Below are 22,925 nucleotides of genomic sequence, written 5' to 3'. Positions count from 1 at the left end.
ACGACGATTTATTAGGACAGATATAGCAGAGATATCCGACGACTATGCATTCATATGTAAGTACTTATATTTGTCTATCCTAGGCGTTTTTAAACAACAGGACGTCGCGTAACAAATAAAACATGGGTTAATTCTAAAAGTTAGTGATGATATTTGATGCAATACAATTTTCATCTAGGTTATAAAACCCATAAAGTTATACTGGAATATTAAAGTGACTGGTAATAGGTGCATTTGGTTCATCGCCCGACATTAAATTGTAAATTCTTGTGACTGCACTTCGCTGGTATGGCGCAATTTGTATTGCTGTGTAATAGCTCGCTTAAAACGTTAAATCGTCCCTAATTATCCAGCAATGTGGCCAAATCGTCTAAATGTAAGTGACAAGTTATGAAAATTTTTAACTCGTAATTGCAAAGAATAAAAAAATATTCCAGTTTCCCTCGCAGTTTCATTTAGTTGTTTTGAATATCATTAAGTTTTCCTTGTTGGAGAAGTTGAAAAACTTATTGCATCTCTTTTATTCTCTTTAAGAAAGACAAATAAGAACGAGTTTCTTCGGAATTAAGGGTTTCGGGAATGGAATCAGATATTCGAGTTATTGTTATCGTAGAAAAACAGACGTATTAACTGTAAAATAACAGATAATCAATCATTTAAAAACCAATAAAAGCGATAGAAATCCCCCTTATCATAACTCCAGGGATAAAAATAATTCTATTGATGCCTCACTGTTCAAAATTGGGCAAACCGTTTAGGCGAAAGGAGGTCACAATGACAAGGACTCTCGAAAAAACCCGTCTGCCAAAAACTGTGATGAGTCCTTGTGTCATTGGGTTCGCATATTTCCTAGGTGTTTATTTTTGGAGGGTATAATAGGTCAAGTTTCTTTTTCTAATTTATACCTATTTAAAGTAATAATTTTTTTCATATGCAACATTTAATAAAATTGAATTTGTTTCACGACTCGTAGAATTATTATCAAATCGAATTGAAACTTTTAAATTTGATTTCCTCGAGATAACGAACATTTCCTTGCATCCTGTAAAATCAGTTAAGAAGTTGAGCAAAGCGAATTTCTTTCACTTCTTTCTGTCAGTTTCTTCTGGTAAATGAATAAAATTACTTTTAGATGCAGTAGAATATGAATCTAGGAGAAATACTCTCGGATGATATTAAATTAGATCTTAATTAATTGCATTTACGAATTTTCCTTATCAATGTTCAAATTCGTAATATTAAATTTTCGAAGGCGTTCCAAAATTTTTAAAGCATAGTTTTCGAGTATTATAATATTAACTTAATTTTTGTAACTTTATCATCGTACTGTCACACTTAATATTCGTAAAGAAAAATTGAAACAGTTCCCTTGAGACATAGAGCAGTGGATTTTCAAATCCATTCAATATTTTCACAAGAATATCGTAATCGAGATGTCACGTCCTTTCGTGCTCTTGGAGCCAATTTAGAATTATGAATTGTGAGGGATTGAAGGACGTTGTTAAAGGGAACTCGATTTTGTCGATCTCCTTTTCGCAAGGAAACGTGCTTTATATTTGTGAAAATTATTTCTTCTTCACTAAAGAATTGAAGTATGAATCGAAAACTACGTTGGTAAAAATTTCACCTCTTTTTTCTTTTTTTTTTAACTTCTAAATATTACACTATAAATTCTGCATATAGACAATGTAGTCGTTGACCTTCCAGATAATAAGTAGAACATAAATATTAACATTAAGGGTTATTATTATATAATAGAAATTGTAGTTGTTAACTTTAACCAACTTTTACATGTATCAATACATAGTTGGTAAATCAAATTGAGCACAATGTACATGTATTTATATTCTATAAAATCTGTGACATAGAAAACATAGTTAACGAGTTTTAGATAGTTTTAATTTATAACTATTCCGTAACTTAAATTATTCCATTAATAGCAATCGCAATACAAGTTATGTACGAGTCGAACTGAAGACGCTATTGCCCAATTAGTCTTCCCTACATCGCTCGTTGATTTATGAGAAAATATATTAATGTGGTTTAGTTAAACGAATTAGTTATTTCCGATTACCTCAACATGTTACGTTAACTTTATTTCGTATCAAGATGAGTTATATAATTACAGAATTTTAAGCAAGATTTCTAGTATATGGTAATGCATATTTAAGATTTAAATTTAGTCCATGATTAGACCTTCCGAAAACAAATAGGTTACAAGCAAAAATGTTTCTAATTTCTGTCACTGGTATCACGAATTTAGAGATTTTTTTTTCTTAAAGTGCCATCTTCTTTCGAACGTCGGCGATCATTAGGGCAACTAGTACTCTTGACAACGCCGCTCTGAATAGCGAACAGGTACTCCTTCCAGACCACTGGCGTAGGTTCTTAAGTCAGGATGTTCGTCTTCGACCTTACACTTCGCTTTTCTTTGATATGTCCATGTACGATGAGCTACAGCAGTCTGTATTTTGTGTCTGAATTTAATTGCGGACGTTTTATTAATATACTAGGTGTAGATCGCAACTCTGTCCGCGCGTAATTACAAAAAATAAATAGGAGCCTATGTGTTCTTCCCGGCTATGTTCTATATATATGCCAAATTTCATCGCGATCCATGCAGCCGTTCAGGAGATAACTTCAAACATCCACTCATCTAAACATTCGCATTTATAATGTTGGACTTGGACGTTGTTAAAAATTTAAATACAAATTATTTAGATTTAAAATCATAATATTTCGATGTTAAGTACTAATTGAAAAAACCAAAGTACGATAAAAACTTCTTTTCGTTAGTAAAAGAAGAAATTCTTTAAAAAAAACATCCTTTAATGTTAGAATGTGAATTTAGTGAAATGTGGTATCGGTTTTCTCGATAATAGTATTAAGGGTCGAGTAAGTGCATTTAGTGGAAGCATCGCAAGCCCGGGGGCACTGCTACCCTTTGTTTTGTCAGCCCCTGAGCAGCTTTAAAGTAATCCGCGGAGACTTCGCATACTACTGGATTAAATGGAAATGTATTTGATGCTATCCTTTGTCTATTTCATAGAAATATGTATGTGATATTTAGATTTGTACGAGTAATATAATTTTTAAAATTATTTTGTGTTACAGTACAATTAAGCGTTTTTAAATATAAATGAATAATAATGAAAAATTAAAAATAAATTAATGCTTCAACAAAAATGCTACATAAAAATATTTTTACCGGGACTACAATTTAAGCATATTAATTTGCATTTTTCACATGAATAATAAGTAATAATAATATATAACAAGTAAGGGAATATACAATTAATATTACTAACAGGCGAAACATTTAAAAAGTTAATTAAGCTCATTTTATATTTGTTAAAGTTCCAAATACACTTCTGTGATTTCATTATTATTAAAACTTAAAGAAAGTTGAATTAAACTTGGTTTGTTACAAAATTTAACTCTTTTAATAGGCTATTTAACAGCGGACATTAAAAGCTCTGGACCGTTCACAGATAGCGACAGGATACGCCAATCGCATTGTTTTAAGCTCCCGTAAACACGCTTCACTTGAAATTATATATTTTCCGGTACTTGGAATTTGTTTGATTCGATTTTAAGAAAATCCTAATAGATTGATAATAAAATCTTTTAAAAAGCAATTTTAAAATTTGTACATTTATTTGACTAAATTAATTAATTACAATAAGTAAATAATTGCAGTACACGGGCAACTTAAATTATTGAACTACTGCAGCTGGTATTCAAGCTGCCCGTGTACGGTGACCCTAAACTGTTTGTTGTATTCGACACACATCCGGCTGGTACCAAATGTTGGATCTTTGGATAATTTTGTTTCTCGTAATTTGGTAGAAACCACAGGTGGGTACAAACATTGAAATGTTTGCATTTACATTTGTAAGCTTCCACGCTCGTGACAGCAATATGGATGAAGCTCGCGACTTGAATACGAAAAATTGTAAGAAATCGAAAGTGGCCGGAGTCGATCGCTTAAGCTTTACGCCTGAGGAAAATAAGGTAGAAGGCAATAAAGACGCAATGCTCAATGCTCTAACGTTTAATGTGTCAGTTGTCTAGCCAATATTGAGTATGTCGATTCACTCGGGATATTCCGTAATCCAAGTACGCAACACTGAATTAATTGCGTGTATAATATGTATTGTAACTATCTTGTTTGTATCTATCTTTGACCTTGATCTTTATTTATTAACATTCATCTATGACCCCTCTTCTGTGTATAAAAGTCAAAGAGTATTAGACAAGGGAGGCTATTTAAATACAATCAATAAAATTGGTGTGACTGTGTTATATCATATTTAATGAACATAATTTATTTGATTGCTTTTACGTGCGCTATTGTCGCAAGTATGAGTTTACCCGCGGCCGCTCACTTGTTTTCCACCTTACGATATAAAAAATGTACAGGAGTAATATAGGCTACATTGTTCATGCCGAAATGGCGAAGTCGCGGGCAACCGGTAGTATTAAAATACATATTCAGTTAATTCAAGGAGTCTAATTACACCGACAACGATTACTTTATAGAATTTGTTGTCGGAATAAAAACACTACTAAACTTCAATACAACACCATCAAGTTAATTTTCTGCTTATTTATAAGTATCTTATCTTTTGGAATATATTCTTAAATTTAAAAATATATTTTGTAGTAAGCAAAGCGTTGAAATGATCTGATCTTGTAATCAGATCTTGGCTGGCCGCAAGTTCAATTTCCGGATGCTGTGATTTCAATGGCGTTGTGTTTGATAACCGCAACCAAGGACAAGAGACGAAGCACGTTCGTTGAAGGTCATCGTGAAACAGGATATGATTGTGTCTTCTGTTGACACACACACATCAAAATTATATGTTCATATTATCTTATTCATCATTCAACAAGGTTTATATTTGTTCAGAGAATGGTCTAAGATATATTTTGTGACAGGATAAATTGGTTGCAAAATACTGCGTCAGGGACCGCAGTCTCACCCGCGGGAGGTTTTACTTTGAATAGTAAGAAGGGACGTGTAACGGGATGAGGAAAAGTCGTAAAATGTCTAATTTGTTAGTGCACTTCGTATATTTCAGGGTTAGCAAGACGCCATCAAAATTTGTCTTTTTATTTCCTACTTTGGATAAGAATTTATCAAATTTTCTTTTATTGCATTACTTACTGCCTTACATCGTCTGATGAAATTATTTCGTTATGGAGTTATTGAGTAAATATATGAAAAATGTACCATGTACAATTTCTATGTTACAAATATTATATACAATATTCTAGTAGTTTGACAATGTTGCAAGCTTTAACTAGATCCGTTCAATCGTTCTGGAGTTATGTAGGTAGTTAAGAAACTTCTATCCAATCTAACATTCTGATTTATATTTAAGAATTAAGATAGAACTAACGTCAAATAAACATTAACGACTTTTTATAGTTTCTAATGCATCTAAATGTTGTTAAGTGACAATAAAAACTTGCATTTGTAGAAAATTAAAGAAGTTTCAAGTGCCATTATCGAATGGAAAGCTTTTATTTCTCAGTGGATTATAAAGTGATGTACTCAGCTTAACAACGGCGCTTTTAATGAAAAAAGTTCTCGTCCGAGTCCCTTCTGATACTCATCTTCCCGTTTAATAGATCCCCCTGGATAGTTCAGCTTATCTGTTGTATTACATGTTGGTCGCATCTGTTTGCATTTTGTATTACATGCGATTTAACATTAATAAGTATCTACTTACCTATAAAAGTTATTCCATTCCAATGAGTCTGTTTACTCTTGGTTAAGACAGCGACTTTTTTATCGTCAATCTTTGAATTTAAGCTCAGTAAAAATAAGATAATAATTAGAAATGTCTATCATCACACCTACTAACTAAAATACAAAGATTGTGTAGATAAAAATTTTAACATTTACAGTTTGATAAGTTAAGTAAGAAATTAACATATAGAAGCGAAAATGGTATTGTCTATTTCGTAAGTGCCGAAGCTAATGCTCAGTGTTTGTAAGGTTCCTTTTGTTTTCTTTGTTTATTTTCGTCCTTCGCTTTACGACGTAGCTTCATTTAATTTCTTCCGCGACTATGGCTTTTGCATTTTCGTGGAAAAACTAAGGAAAATAAATGTACATTTCCTTAAGAAAACTATTACTTTGTTAATCCTTTTCGGATTAGTTAAACAATTTTCTTGTAATACTAAAGTACTTGTGAATAAAAGTTGAATGCTTGTTTAAATTTTAAAAGTTTCTGACGTGGTTGTTTTAGTGAGTACACATGAGTACATTTTGTGCAAATGAAAACGTGGATCGATCAGACCTTGAAGTGTTTGTTGATACAGTTGTTTTGGCTACCGTAAATTACGGCGTGTTTTTATTAACTTTTTACCCCTGGTTAATTCAATATCGCCGAGAGTTTTCGATATTTGAATGAAATCATATCGTTGATTAAATTGTTTAGGGCGATTTGCATTTAAGCAATCTGTGCTATTCAGTTTATGCCTTAATAAATAAGAGTCAGAATGTTGGTTTAAATCAGAACTAAACTTGTGGTCTATTGAATGGGACTTTTCCCTTATATTTTACTTAACAGACTATCTCAGAAAAAAATATACTAATGAGGGTTTCCAAAAATATTCCAAGTAATATTACAGTATTCGTATTGTTTTTTCCTAGACTCGACGGCGTCTTAGAAGATATGCATGAAAATCAATGTGGCGTGACTGAAAGCAAATGAATTGTTTGTATACGAAGACCTTGCGACATTGAAGGTACTAATCGTGGATTTCTACTGTATACTCACACATACAATGAATATATTGTCATCCCTTACACTCTCTTTGAAAATAAAGAGATAGCAATATCTTTTTGTACAGGTTGCCTTAGCAGTGAAAACTCACGGTAACGAATTCGCGAATCGACCTCCTTTTGCGTCACGTGCGTGACTGAACTATGAGGTAAAATTTAGTTATTTTTATGAAATCACCTTTATAGTGTTTTTATGATGCTTATTTATTTAAAGGCCAATATCGTGCTTAACATAATTTTTTTTGCAAATAATCAAAATATTGTTTTATAAAAATTGAAGGTGGGAGCTATTATAAATATTTAATTTTTTGTGGTTCCTAAGGGGCAATACATAGCGGAAATACCTTCTTAATTATTTTATTTTATTTTATATTATTAGGATATAAATATACTATTTTGTTCTTGAAAACTTTATTTTTGGTTATTGAAACGGCACCGTATAGCGTGCAATATAATTTGTAACATTTTTGGCAGGCGCTTATTATCTTATTATAAAACTAAATTAATTTCTATTTTTGTTTATATGCAGAGATATATATTGATACGAAATAACACAGTTTTTGAAAACTATTTTAGTATATCTATATTTAGAATTTACCGCCATTATTACATACATCTAGAATTAATTAGTATTAACTCTTTGAACACAAAAATAAAATTAAACGTAGAGAAAAATAAACAGAACATTTATTGGGTACATTCAATAAATAAATACAGATATTACAATTATATTCAAACAGGATTTACGTGTAAATATTGGGACATTTATTTGCAATCACGATCAAATATTTGACGCAATATAAAGAGAAATAACAGTATTTAGAAATGATAATACTTATCAATACTAGAGAAACTGTATTGGTTTTTGTGGTTAAACCAATTTTAATTCACACATAGCACTTAATGATTTCGTTATAAGACGATGATTCGTTAAGATGAGTCAGTTCAAGGCTAAGCTGCTAAACACAAACTCATTCCAAACTCCTTGGCCATCTTTATTGATACCTGATATAACCCTGGCCCTAGGCACAGTGTTAATTTAAAGTTGTAGCATATTCAATGAAAAGCTTAATCCGAGATTAAAAGAGTTAGGGAAACACTTATACTACAAATAAGCCATCAAAAGCTTATAACAATATTGATTACATAAATAAAATGGAAAGTTGGGTCATTGATCATTTTATATTGATACCATGCTTCGTCAATTTGTATGCGGACGTGTTTTGACAAACGCGACGAGACAAGAATAATATAAGTACGCAAAATGAAACTTTTAAAAGGAAATAAAAAAAATTCTCTCATCGTATACAAGTAACAAAAGTTATAAGATGCTATCTTGAGGAAAATGTTAGAGTCGTGGTACAGTCGCCTTCATTTCCTGTTTTCTACTTATAGAAAATATTTCTTGCATTTGTTCTTTCTGACAAATAAACATTTAGGCGGTTATCGATTTTGAGATCAATAAAAAAAAATTACTTTTAAAGTGAAACACTGCAAATGAACGTGATTGTACATAGCTCAGGTCGTTTGAGATACAAGGAGAATTGTTCAAGACTAAATAACGTCTGGTTACACAGATGTAGTCGTGCCAGGTACGTTATTGTCTCACATATTTATTTTGTCTTACACAAGAACAAAGTTGTGAATCTATTTTCATGTAAAAAGCTTTCACCGACTTTAAGTTTTATACAATGATATTACTTAGTAACGCTAAGTGCTATACATTTATTTTAATATTTAAAGAAGTTACTTAATGCCGTACTTAACGTAAAAAAATATTAGTAACCCTTTGAGTACATTTAGTATTATTTATACTAAGGGTTTCTTTATAAAACAATTAACGACTATGCGCACCATTTTATAATTTTACTGATTCGTGTAAATATGTTCAAAAGAAATACATTTTTAGGGTTCCGTACCTCATAGGAAAAATACAGAAACCTTATAGGATCACTTTGTTGTCCGTCTGTCTGTCTGTCAAGACCTTTTTTTTGTTTGTACTTAAATCAATGAAAAGTTTATAATGAAGCATTGTTAGGGTTAAGTAAAGAGACCCGAGAGTGCTTTTCGCTAAAAATGACATCTTTTAACATAGTATTATTTAAATAAAGTCAATAGTAAGTAATAATATTAGCGTAGAAATATATAACTACACAAAATATTAAAATATATGTTGATATCTCAGAACATATGAGAACAATAAATCTGTATTAGAACAACCGAAGCCTAAACACGCAGGACTAATGTTCGTTATAATATGGCACGCTCATTCAAGGTGTCAGGAATGGGGGATGGCGTCACGAGTACATAGGTGTAGCCTCGGGCACGCAGATCTCGCCCTCACACCAAAACTTCATTATGTAAGATGTACACAGAGAGCGAAGCTACTCAGCGCTATATTGAAACTAAAATATCCTGCCATTTAATTGTGTCAAATGGCAAATGAAGGAATAAAATATTTTAAGATTTGATGTGCACTTTGTATTAAAATTACGCTTTTACGAATTTGGTATATTTTACCTGCATTAATATTGAGTTAGGCAAAGTTAGGGCAAAATAATGAAAGAGTTTTATTAGTACTTTGTGGAAGTAATCATGTATAAGAATATCTAGGAAAAAGAACTTGTCTATAGAACGGGAAAAGTAAAAACAGGTTTTGTTGAATCCAGCGAATTCGAAATATGAGATAAAATGTGAATCAAATAACGGCAGTTTCATCAGCATTTTTGCAATGTCGTGTTTGATCGAATATAGTTTTGTTCGCTTCATTAAATAGTGTGACAAGCCTTTATTCTGCAGTGTATTTCAGGAATTTCTCCGCATTGCCCTCTCTTATGTCTGTTGGAGTTTTTAATGTTTTAATTTACATTTTATATATTAATTTTGAATACCGCAATCAAAAACTTCAATTGTCAAAACCGACTGTTTTATTCTAGGAATATTTTCTCATTTAAATAAAATAGCTTTATCATTTCAACTAAAAGTTAAAAGGCAATAGCATTTATTGATATAATTTCCAATTTTAAAATATACAGAACTGGACGTGACGGCTCAATTTCCTGAATACAGCTTTATGATAAAAATAAATTAATACGTTCAACGTAAAAAAGGCACGTACACAAAAATCGACACTTTTGCTATAAAATTTCATCGAATTTTAGGGGATTAAAATATAACAATTGAAGTAAATCTTTTTTTAATTACATTCTATGATACAGAGTACGAATCCCCTAATCATCTTCTGAACTGATGTTTTCGATTGCTGTTACGATAATTAGATAGGTTAAATTTGAACTAAATTGATTAAAATTGTGGAGAAAATAATTATGCCTAATCCTATATTCAGTCGTTAATCGGCGATAAAACACAATAATAAAAAAAAGCTAAAACAGGTTAAGTTTTTACTTCCCCTTGTATTCCCCCTATAACTGTACCTTGGCACTTTGCGCAAATTGGGAGATACTAACGCCGGCGGCTAGCAGTCGTTGCGGCGCCAACAGTCAAACTTTGTCACTTAACTCAGCTATAACGATAAGTTCCTCACTCGTACGCCAAGACTTCGCAATAACAGCGTAGTAAGGTTGCCGTATTGAATCAATACTTTATTAATAACTATTATTGAATAAATTAATTAAACCAAAACCTGGGTTTATAAAAACATTGCGCGAAGACACCACATGACTAGGATAAGGCCAAGAGAAGATTGAATAAATTAAATAATTAGATTATTATTAAAGCGAAATTTTTCTACCATATAACTTTTGGCGTTGGGTCAAATGAAAAAAATAAAAACACAAGTAGATCTTTTTAATAGCAATACATATACTTGTTCATTGTTTTCAGTTATTACAATGTTTTTTACAAATCAATTGATTGAAGTCTGTTTTAGAAGAGAAAAAGATTTTTGCGGACATAAGCAATTTGGCACAAAAATAATACTTCAAGGGGACGAACGTTGAGTGGAAGATCCATTAATTTTAAGTTAGGAGAAAATTAATATTTATGTTTCTTTTAAGGAATAGTTTTACAAAGCCATAAAACTGTCTCAGTAGGAAATATGATGATCCAATATAGTAATTCATATCTAGTGTTTAACAATAGATTAAAAACATGTTTGTCCCCTATGTTTTGTTAAACCACTGGACAACATTTTACAGAAAAAATCTAAATTATTTTAGGAGATTATAGAAGTACTTTAAGATTTAAATAAAAGTAATTTTTAGTTTAAAAAAAAATTTAGGTCGCACTATGTTAAAAAAAATAATTTTGACATCTTTGATTATCGTGGCGTTGTAAGCATACTGGTTTGAGGCAAATATATCAGATGAAATAACATCACCTTCCTGTCAGTCGGGCAAATATTTATGGATTATAAAACAAACATTGTGAGCCGGATCGTTGCTCCTGAATTTCGAAATCCGATTTACAAGAATCCCTACACACCTCCTGCTTTATCCATATTCGATTACGCATACAAAATACGCCGGTTATAGATTTTCCTTCCTTTGGCCCGTAAATTGCCGTTCTATCGACTGTAATAAATATTCAAAGAGGATAAGAGGATATTTTACCTTAATTTTGAATCACACATAAAATCAATATTTTAGTAATTTTAGTCTTCATTTATCATTAGCTCACTTATACGTCCCCACTGAGGTGCCTACCCTAAATTAGGGGTGACTAGGCCATAGTCAACCACGCTGGCCAAGTGTGTGTTGGTTGACTTTACACATCTCATATTTGATATATCTTCTCAGATATGCACATGTAGCATCACGATGTTTTCCTTCATCGTAAGAACGTCGGACAAATGTACATATGTAAATCAAAAGTACTAACTAAACTAAATATTAAATAATAAAAACACATTGGTACATGGCGGGATTCGAACACAGGACCGGCAGATTACAAGTCAAGTGCTTAAACCCCTGAGCCACCGACGCTCTCATCTCGTCTTCATTGATCATTAGCCCATAAGGACGAGGATAATAGGTAGCCTTCGTTTACGGTTTATTTTCAACGACACATACGAGTAACGACAACAGAAAGTAATCCTAGACAATCGACATAGCAAAGGAACTGCGGATAATATTGCAGTTTAAAATAAAAATACAATTCTATACGTCTTTAAGTCTTTAAAATTTTCAGAACGAAGAGACATTAAAGTGAAATATAGCATACAAAATGTATCCAAGAAATGGAATGCCCATGAAGGGTAACCAACAGTGATAAATTGGACCACATTACAGTATTCACCTTGACCAATTTCTATGGCAAAAGGAGATTTAACATAAAGGAAATAGGTAGAGCGGGTGCTAGAAAAACGTTTAGCTGCCATATAGCTTGAAGACACGCACGTCTACTGTATAGTTTGAAACGCGATGGTAAATAACAATAGCATTGTAGTAAATTATATTGTCGTTAATGGTGTTTCACTAGCTTTATCATCCCGTTTGGTATAGGTTAAGCAATTTGTAGGTCGTCAAAGAAACATTAACCACCCGCACGCTTTGTTTTTGAAAGAAGCTAATGCATTAAAAATGTTTACTCACATTTGTTTGGTCTTTATGTATAGAAATATTGGAGCAAATATTATTTCCTCGATTTACTCGAATAGAATAACTAACAAGTAAGAACGTTTTGATAAGACGCAAAATTGTGTGTTGTTTTCTTTCATAGTTACTAATGCTAACAAAGAAAGAACTATAGGCATGAGCTTCCACAACCCAATATTAAACACAAATGTATTGTTATCCTTGTTTTTACAAGGATATTAAGAGAGATGACAATACATTTCGCGATTATATACAAAATCTTACTAATATTATAATGCGAAAGGTTAGATAAATGGTTCGATGGATTGATGATTGTTTGAAGGTAACTCCGGAACGGCTAAATGGATCTTAATGAAATTTGGTACAGATGTAGAACATAGTATGAAAGAACACACAGGCTACTTATTTAAGTTTTTTTAATTCGAGGCGCCTTATATAATCTACTGATTGGGTAACATTTCGAGTTATTGTCTGCAGAATGTACTTAACAGTCGTACAATGTTACATTAATGTCGCAATCATGTCCTCCTTGTCTAACACGTAGGTATTAGAGCGAGCAAGGATAGTGATTTCCCATTTGATGTATCCCGCATACGAAAGTGTCTCAGTACACACTAGCACTGAACCTTTAGAAGCTTACGTAACCACTACCGAAAAACATGAATTAAAATATATTGTCATCATAAAAAAAATGTGATAATGTGTTCTAACTATATTAGAACAACACCGCTATATAACTGCTTCCATCAGCGCCATATGCTATATAATAGCTAAAATCGAATATACACAAAACACTACATTTCATAGCCAGTCCATTTATAGAGTCTGTGTTCAAATAAAGAAAAAAAAATTACTTTTAATTACTCACAGTATGTGGCGCTCGTCAGCCTGTCAATGGTGTCTTGTTTTAGTTTGGAGTTCTTCTTGCCCATTTCGACGCTTTTCTGTACCTCTGATGTAGTGACGAGTTCGCTGGCTGGATTAGTCACCGATTGGTGACTTATGACATGCTATGTCAAGCCTCTGATGTTATTCACCTGTAGACGAAAACTTTTTGTTAATCATTACAATAGTTTCATACAATAATGCAAATGTTACCGCCTTCAAAGTCAGTTAAGTTATAAAGTTTGATTTAACAGTAATGCGTCTCTCTAGAATTACTCAGTCCCAAAATATATCTGCTTCCTATGACGTCACAACTAGAGTTTCGGTGAAAATTAGTTAACTACGGTTTAATCAAAGTATCTCTGTTTTTTTATCGAAACCACAAGCTAATACCGTAAGGCTACTTATATAAAATATGATTAAGGAAGCAGGTGGAAATGTGGTAATTGAATAGGAAATGATAACAAAGCTATAATTGTTTTTTTTTGTGTGGTAACAAATCTTATTATATCGTGTATGCCACGAGGAAGTTATTACTAGTATTGCATGAGATTATTCACACTATACAAACGAACCACGAAGGGGTTGTGGCCACCCTTGGCAATAGGGTCTTTATAATATACGAATTGCACCAGTAAAGTACTCCCCCTAGTGAATGTATTAAATATACGTTATGCATTTCAAAGAACGAAATAATCCCAAACTAACTCCATCTATTTACACTAGCTTACTAACATTGTTATAAAATTGCTTAACTATTATTATTAAAATCCTTATAGAACGCTAAGTTACAACTGCCAAACTAAAATTTACGCATATTGCCGTAAGTATAACCGTTTACGTGTGAAATTAGATAAATCAGTCTAATAGCTTCGTATAGAATTAGTAGTATCACGATGAATCTTGCCTATTTTACAATAATATTGCGATACCTTTTATTATCATTTAAAAGAAAAAAGTTAGCGTATAACAAGAACAATATTGCTACCACCCTATTTCGAATTCACGGTCACGTTTCCGTATGTGTCAGCTGTCAAAAGTTGACAGTATGGCGCGTTTCTATAGCAGAATTAACGTCGGTTTACATTGCGCTAGAGACTGTATTACCTTTCAATATAACTGTTCACTGTCTCTCCTCCTGAAGGTAAGATCACGTGAATACCCCATTACACTGTCTTCAATTAATTAATTCCAGTTTAATGTTTTTCCGAGTTAGTGTATCTGAAACGATGGATAAACCCTTGTTACTATAACATACTATTTTCATACAAAGTATATTATCTTTCGCAGGGTTTTTGTATCACTATTAATATCGGATATGATCGCAAGCAATATTTTTTGTATTCAATTACATTCGCGTTTTGTACTAGAAAAGTTAAAAAGATTAAAAATAGTTAATTAACGTGACCGTGGTTAAAAGAATTAAAAGTATTATAGACAAAATAAAACAAAAAAGCTTTCCTGTCGAATAAAAAAAGAAAGAAAAGAAAAGATGCGTAGAAATAAACACTTAATCAACTGTCGGAAAACAAGGCAATGTTATTCGAGATGAAATTCGCAAAGCAGAAACATCGAAGCTGAATTTGTAACCGTGTAATACGATGTCGTAACGCCCTATAAATTGTTGTAGAAATGTCGATAGGATCCGTTGCGCAAATCAAAGCTTATGTCTACATTCGCTAGCAGTAAATGTCTACCCGGGCCCTGGTGAAACAAATCCTAAGACAAACGAAAATGGAAGATTACGAAAGTATTCCAAATTAACTCATATAAAATAACAATTAAGATAACAAAATCCTTGATAATTTCTGCCGGAGAAACAAACTTTTACAGTTAATATCAAAAGATGGTACGAGTCAAAGATTATTCGTTACATTAATCCAGACGAATTATTAGGCATTCATATATCAATATATTACTTGACTACAAGTTGATAAAGATGATATATTTTTGTACTTACTATCAGATAGAGAATTGCTTGCTTCATTACCGGAGAAGCACAAAGTAGAATGTTACACTTTATTATCTGTGCACTAAATAAAGTTCGTTTGGCATCTCGCGCTCGGGACATAGGCGCGGGCGCAGGGACGCCATCGACGCGCCTTTGAAACCAGTTTGCTAGTACTGCTAGTTTTTTTTTAACTGGCAACTTTTTTAATAGCTATTCGAAGAAATACTGTCATAACTGATCAGAGCCATTGCGATAAAATTGTTTGTAATATTAAAGATAGTTTACAATACCAATCAATTGTTCTTTAAGTTAAGACGTTACTTTGACGTAAGTCAATTCAGTTTTAAGTTACAATAATGTCTTAGATCTTTAAAGTTAAAATACCTAAGAAAGTTTCTCTTTATAAAGCTTAAGGTTAATCCACAAAGAATTTGATACACGGAGCTTTGAAATTTATTAAGAATACTTGAAGGTTGCCTCGATTGAACAAGAAAATAAATCAATTGTGGGCAAAAGTTGCTTTAAACTGCAGTGACACAAGTTTATTCTTTAAAATATATTTTTATTTATAACTTCATGAGTTCTTTTATTTAAGACTCTTCTAATTATGATTAAAAAAAGTTAAAATATCCTCTAAAAATTCGTATCCAACGACAAAGAACAGTTAGGATCGAAGTGGGCGATGTTACACAATTCTCGTATAAGGATCGCAATAATCCAGATCAGACTTAGGAGTAGTTTGTTTCAATCTATATGGCATTGGAATCCTCGTGATACAAGTACCTATTTATTGTTTCGAACTCCTAGCGCCCAAGTTAGGAGCTACTTATTTGACGACAACTACACAGGGTTAAAAAATGTGCTTTAGACGTAGCACTGAAAATGGGACGTTCAAAAATCTGTGTGTTCCTCAGAGACATTAAGTCTATATTTAGTATGAGAAATCTACACTAAGGGATGGGACTCCTTTGATAACAATTTAATGAGTGCGGCAGAATCTCCTCTTTTTTTCTTTGAAACTGGGATTTATTTATGTAATTCTCTCATAAAAAGATACAAAAACATCTTTGTACGTAAATGGTCAGTATTATAGGAAGTAGCTATTTTAAAATCGTGACCTAATTGCAATAACAATATTTGGGCTATTGCCAAAACCAGCGTACTAAGAGTATAAAAATAGATATTTTGTTCCCTAACTTTTTCAGTTTTGGACAAAATGTTTTTGGAAATAGATTCGAAGCTAACGACATGAGTCATAAACATTCACAAGAAATAAAAAAAATCTTTGTCTATGCTTTAAGTATACGGTAACACTTTAAAGTTCTCCAAACATACGTTGAATTTTGAATTCTTCATTGTTTATATACTACATGTATTTTATTTACTTTAGGACGGATGTAGAAATGGTCCACATAACTAGTAATAAAAAAAGTATACCAAACGTATTATGAAAACTCGACTCACTGATGCGTGACCTTTCTTGGTTGTCTTAGGAAAAAGTAAATTTACGTACATAACATACTTACTTTTAAATAAGTAGAAACTTACAAGTATTGTGTTATGGTAGTCAAAATAAAACGATGAGCGATGAAATATGAGATAATAAACCAAAAAATGACTATTATTAACTTTTAAACGTATTCTGTGAAGTCTTCATGGAATAAATTCAAGATTAGTTACGCAATGCGGACTTATTTAGTGAGGATTTATTCTGTATACCAAAAGTTCGAGCACGTATGGAAAAATGTGACCTAAGCGACAAAATTGATATAAAGTTTCAAGTTTAAGTTATAAAGTAACACAAATATACATCATCCAACTGTTCTGATTTCGAGCAATAAAACGAGCCATATTTGCGCAGATATTTGATATTAATAATGATATTATGTACCTAAAAACATTGGCAATATATTATCTATTTACATAACCGGGTTTACAAAAGTATCGAATGAATGATGTATGTCATATCTCCTGTGTAAGGTAAGCATATATTAACATAGTGGAATACGTATTAAAAATCCTTACTAAGGGTTTGTAAGATACGCATAAATAAAAACAATTCATCCTTCAACTCATTTTTTGTAAAAACACAAATAAAAAAAATTGTTACGGCAGTGGAATTGCACCTTTATATTAGAACTAGCTGTCTGTCACCCGCGACTCCGTCCGCGTGGATCTATTAAAAACTTATTTAGTGTGTGTCCATCGATCCATATCACATCCAGCCTAAACAGTCGCATTTATAATATTAGTAAGTTTAATAAAAATCAGCTCTTCAAGGCATAAATTCGAAAAAATGAATAAATAGTATCCTATGTCCGTCTCCTGGCTCTAAGCTACCTCCTCACCAATTTTTAACCCTATCGGTAAAGCCGTTCTTGAGTTATAAATAGTGTAACTAACACGACTTGCTTTTATATCTATAGATTAAGAAGATAGTGTTTAAGCAAAATACATTGATACCCATACGGATCATTGGCTAAGCAGTATTATACAGATAAAAAAGAAAAAAAAACAATTTTCATTTTGTGTGTTCTCATAGCATAGTTATTTTTCGGCCTGGATGTTGCATAGATTTGTGTTAATCCATATTGCATTCGTTTTTTGTTTTTTAGGACACACTCACATATCAGCATTAGTACGTTAGCCCGTCCTATATAGCTGTCATAAACTGTGTGTGAGCTGTATTCTTCGTAATACAAAAGTCAATAAAAATCTTATTTACTATGAGTTACATTGACAAAACATATTTCTCACAGTGACAGTGAAAACGTGATACTTATTATAAAGTTTGTAATGTATATAGTTGAATTATAAAACATAAAAAGGCGCGCGAATATTGGGTCACCATCAGCTCACTATACGTCACCAATAAGAGGCTCAGAGCCTACCCTAAGTTAGGTGTGACTAGATCATAGTCAACCACGTTGACCCATAGCGGGTTGGTGAATTCATACCCTAGTTATAGATGCAACGACATTACCACACGCTCGGAAAAGAGTGACAAAAAAATACGCATACTACTTTTTTTCGGTAATATTTTGTCAGATACAGGAATACCATTAAAAATATTAGGCCTCGTATTGTTTGACGCCGGTTGAAATTAGACAAACAAACGTTCTGTCTCGCGCAAGACTCACGTGTTATTTTAAACAAGCCACCTGCCAGTTGCTCTCATGATGACATGGGTTACTCGTGACGATTAATAAAATTGTATGTCAGGTTTAGCTAAGCCAAGGTAGTCGTGGCTTATTCCGAAATGTAAAATGATGTAGGGGATTAAATGTTTGCTTATAAAATTATTCGACCTATTAATAACATCCTATATATTTCACACCAGACTTTAGGGTGACCTTAAATTAGTATTATTATAATAAAACTTAAAGTGAAGTTAAAAATTAAGTGAAGTATAAATAAAAGTAGATACCAAAACACTAAACATCCGACATATTTCTTCAATTCAATCTAAGATTTTAACATATTAAATAACAAGTAGGCTGCTATAGAAATTTCCGTTAGAATGTGTATTCAAGCATACTTCACCTACCTACAGAATGTTCCTCATAGCACAGATTCGCTGCGAAAAATTTGTTATTCAAAGCAATTAGCTACTAAATATAGTTAAGTAGCTAATGGCTTTGCAATATTTTGCGTGATACTTAAAACATGTTAAGTATTATTACACATAAAGTATTAAATAATTAAGGTTACAACGCAATGGTCGAGCACTTATTTGTTTATTTTTATATAATTATTATTAAGTACTGATGTGCGGAGGAGCGTCGGTGGCACATTGGTCAAGAACTTACTTGCAATCTGCAGGTCCTGGGTTCGAATCCCGCGATGTACCAATGTGTTTTTCATTTTCCGATTTACATATGTACATTTATCCGACGTTCTTACGGTGAAGGAAAACATCGTGATGCAACCTGCACATATCTGAGAATAAATTCAAAGATATGCGTGAAGTCAACCAACCCGCACTCGGCCAGAATGGTTGACTATGGCCTAATCACCCTTAACTTAAGGCAGACTCGAGCCCCTCGGTGGGGACGTATAGTGAGCTGATGATGATGACTGATGTGCGAAAAGCAAGGAAAGTTAAACTAACATAAGCATTTTATAAAGCTTTTATTATAAGCTTCTTGAATTCAATTTATAGGTACTTGTCATAGAAAATATTTATCAGACTGCAAACATGTAATATTACATCTTTTTTAATATAATAATTGAAATAAATTGTGGTATTTTTTAAATGTGAGCTCCGTAAGGTTTGTATTTTATACATTTAAAACTTTGTCAGTTTAAAGGCAAGCCACAAGCTCTCTGTTAAGTAGAAAGTAAACATTCATTGGAAATAGAAAATGTTTCCAGTATTTGCTTGGTTTTTTCCTAGAGTTAGTATCAAAGGGATACACAGTTTCTGTATCTTCAGCTCAATAAAAATAAAAAAATGTCTTAATATTTATTAGTTACCGTAAAAATCAAGATAAACATAATTTATTTTATTAAAATATACGATATGATGAAAACTCGAGTACTGAAACATATTATAACTTTAATGGGATTTATTAAAATAATACTCTAATAGAGTTTCTGTAAAACTTAATGCAAGTGTACTTTAACGTTGTCAGTTTATGACGTGGAAGGCAAGGAGTTGAAAGTATAAAGTTTGAAAGATAAATAAGATTTGCTGCGGTGGACGGTGGCACTCGACTTTAAATTGTTGTCATAAATTCACCGCATTTTACCGCAATGAGTGTTTGTGTTGAGAAAAATAAAGTTATGAACAAATTCTTTTGGTATGGTCGGGCGACTAAGTATAAAAAATATATTCTGACAAAAAAAGTAAGGTTGTGTACGCAGAGTAAACAAGCAAATTAACACCACACCATATAAATTTTTAAGTGTACACAATTTAAAGCATCCAATTAACGTTTGTTCCTTTTAAAATTATAATATGGAGCAGGTGGGAAACTTCTAGAAGGTAACATAGACGCTTTGCCCTTAGCTAAAATGAGTTATGTGTCGCTGTAAATATCCTTTGAGGACAGTCATTATTTTTCAGAAAAGAAAAAAACGAGGCGATTTACGTTTTTGCATTTATAATTGCTTTGTAAGCGTGCTCACAACGACTCCTAAAATATTGTATATTTCGCCAAAAGGGGAGGATTTAAAAGGAAATTCATAGACGTTTTATGCAGAGTTATGTAAATAAGCGGGGACAAAGAGTATATTATTACAGGAATCAGATAAGAGTTTTTGAATTGCACGCAAGGAATTAGTTAAAACAAATGACAATGTTGCTTCTAATTTTGTTAGTTCGAAGTATTTAAAATAAGACGATAGAGAAACTAACTTTTTTAAGACTAACAAACTTAAGATCTGGCAGTTTAGACTTAAAATTTTTAAACATAGTTGCTCTACTGTTAATGCCATAACATTTTTAAATTTTAATAATCGGTGTCCTTAGTTCATTTTAAGGTTGTTTAGTAAATAACGTAACAACCCTTTATTTAAAATACGTATCACAAAGAAGGCTATTATTTGAATACCAAATTACTTTAATCAAAGTTCTTTTATTACTTTTTATTTTAAATACTTTACTCATTTAAAAATCGTTCTGCGACGGTAGACTGCTCTGCCCTATAATTTGAAAATATTGACGTAACTTAAAAAAATAGACATTGATTTAATAATTATAACGCGACACTCATTATAGCATTTAATATTAACCAGAATTTTATATGAAAAATAGAATTATTGTAGCAATTTTTTAAATTATGTCACGGGGTCTAAATATAGGATAAGATATTGTTGTGTGTCTGACATTTTTTTAAGCGAAAATAAGTAGGTTTAAAGATAATATAGAAAATACAATACATTTTCCTTCAAAGAGCTTTTTTTTGGTAACTGCGAAGTAAATTAGGTTTATTCCGCGTCTTACAAATTGTTTTATGCGCTTGAGGTCACTGAACTGTAAAGAATTTTATTATAACATCGTCCGTAAACAGAAAATATTTATGGAATTCATATTGAAAAACCGAAAGAATTGTAGCGGTTTCGAGGGTCTTAGGGGCGGGCATTTTAATTAATTTTTACAAAGCTAAAAGAAAATAAAATATCGATATTTGTTATTTGTGGGATCAAATATCAAATATGAAAGTAGATAATATGTATCAAATTACAGGCACTTAGTCAATTTTAATAAAGGATTAAGAAGTAAATAACAATCGGGAAAAGAATGAAAGAATGTTTATCCTTTATTATCAACTAAAATGGCGGATAAAGTATATTCGTAGTAAGTAATTAACTTCTTACGTGAACTTTTTATGTTTTTAAATAAATTACTATTAATAATTATTCAACAGAATCGTTTAAGGGATAAGAAAATTCATGTCACAAAATCTATGTGATTTAAATCGTCTTTTTATTGAGAAACTTAGTCCAATGACGGTAGGATATGTGCGATATGGTTTCACTTGATTACAACCAACAGACGCAATACGAGACGTACTCGTGATACGAGTAAAAGATGATATTTTATTATTCTCAGTCGCAATCAGGCATTTCGTTGGAATCGTTTCTAGATTACAAATTGTTAAGGTTTCTTTTCGATTAAAGTTTTTTTATTAAACACATGTCTTAATTATTGCTGTATACATCATCTTGCACTTATAATTTAGCCGTAACTAGCTAATATTACATTCCTGTATATAAGACACACAAAAGAGTTATTTTTCATTCCATTGCCGGCTTTCATATGCAAGACGATATTGAATACTGCAACTAAGCGGCAATGAAAAAGCGTCAAATGTACACAGTAATTTTTAAGTGGCTATGTTTCTAGATGTAGATTGTAGCTTAAAGTAACTTGATTTTAATGTCGGTTTTTTTTTACCAGTAAAACGTATGAGATGTATAAAGAATATTGATTGTTAACCTAGAGTTACCCTCATAAAATTTTATAGCATTGTAACGACAAATCTTATCTTTAAACGTGTGTAACGTGAACGTAACATGAAATGTTTTATGGCACTCAAGTGTCACACTTGGAATCAACACTTAAGGTGAATGCGTTCGAAGCCACGAGAAAAAGGTTTAAAATATACTTGAATGTATCCTGGATTTCTCAAGACACGTTATTTCTAAAGAGAGTAAGTGTAAGTCCCTTTTTCGATTAATTACTTTATTATGATTATTCCTCATATCTACAATCTACATTACTAGCTGTCCCTGCAACTACGTCCCTGTAAATAAAAAAAAAATAGTAGCCTACGTGCTTTTCCAGGCTATGTTTTATATGTATGACGAATTTCATAGAGATCCGTTCAGTCGTGCAGGAGATACCTTCAAACAAACATCCATCCATCTATACATTCGCATTTATAATATAAGATTTCCTTCAGCAGAATTAGACAAATAGTTGGCAAAAACTTTTCAATACAACCAATTGAATACCTATTTAAATACATCCTCAACGCAGACGTAGTCGCGGACATCAATAAGAGTATTTATATTCATGCAAGTTTTAGAAAATTCCGATTCAAATTTAAAAAGCAAAATACTCTGCATATCTATTGGAATTCGTGTTTATATTTTTCTACAAGCATATTTTATGTAAAATAAATTTAAAACATTTTATATGATGGTACAAAATCTCATGAAACGTTTGAAAACATGAAAATATACATTTTTTATTAAAAAATCCTTTTTAGCGCTCTTTACTTACGTA

The 22,925-nt window shown here is 31.9% G+C and overlaps 1 protein-coding gene across 5 annotated transcripts in view; it reads right to left on the bottom strand.

The window, feature by feature from the left end:
• Nucleotides 1-22,925, bottom strand: part of LOC106113760 (frequenin-1) — a 116,968-nt gene that overhangs the window by 45,558 nt on the left and 48,485 nt on the right. For 2 of the 5 annotated variants that reach the window (XM_013306682.1, XM_013306683.1), the window contains exon 2: nt 13,223-13,391. In XM_013306682.1, the coding sequence (XP_013162136.1) occupies nt 13,223-13,286 (64 nt within the window). In that variant the 5' untranslated portion in view covers nt 13,287-13,391. Of the gene's footprint in view, nt 1-13,222; nt 13,392-14,346; nt 14,461-15,199; nt 15,326-22,925 lie in introns of those variants that run through there. The other 3 variants (XM_013306679.1, XM_013306680.1, XM_013306681.1) reach the window with 3 other exon arrangements.

The sequence above is a fragment of the Papilio xuthus genome, unplaced genomic scaffold (assembly GCF_000836235.2).
Source record: "Papilio xuthus unplaced genomic scaffold, Pxut_1.1 DF828177.1, whole genome shotgun sequence".
Classification (NCBI taxonomy): domain Eukaryota; kingdom Metazoa; phylum Arthropoda; class Insecta; order Lepidoptera; family Papilionidae; genus Papilio; species Papilio xuthus.
This window is presented reverse-complemented; position numbering and strand designations above follow the sequence as displayed.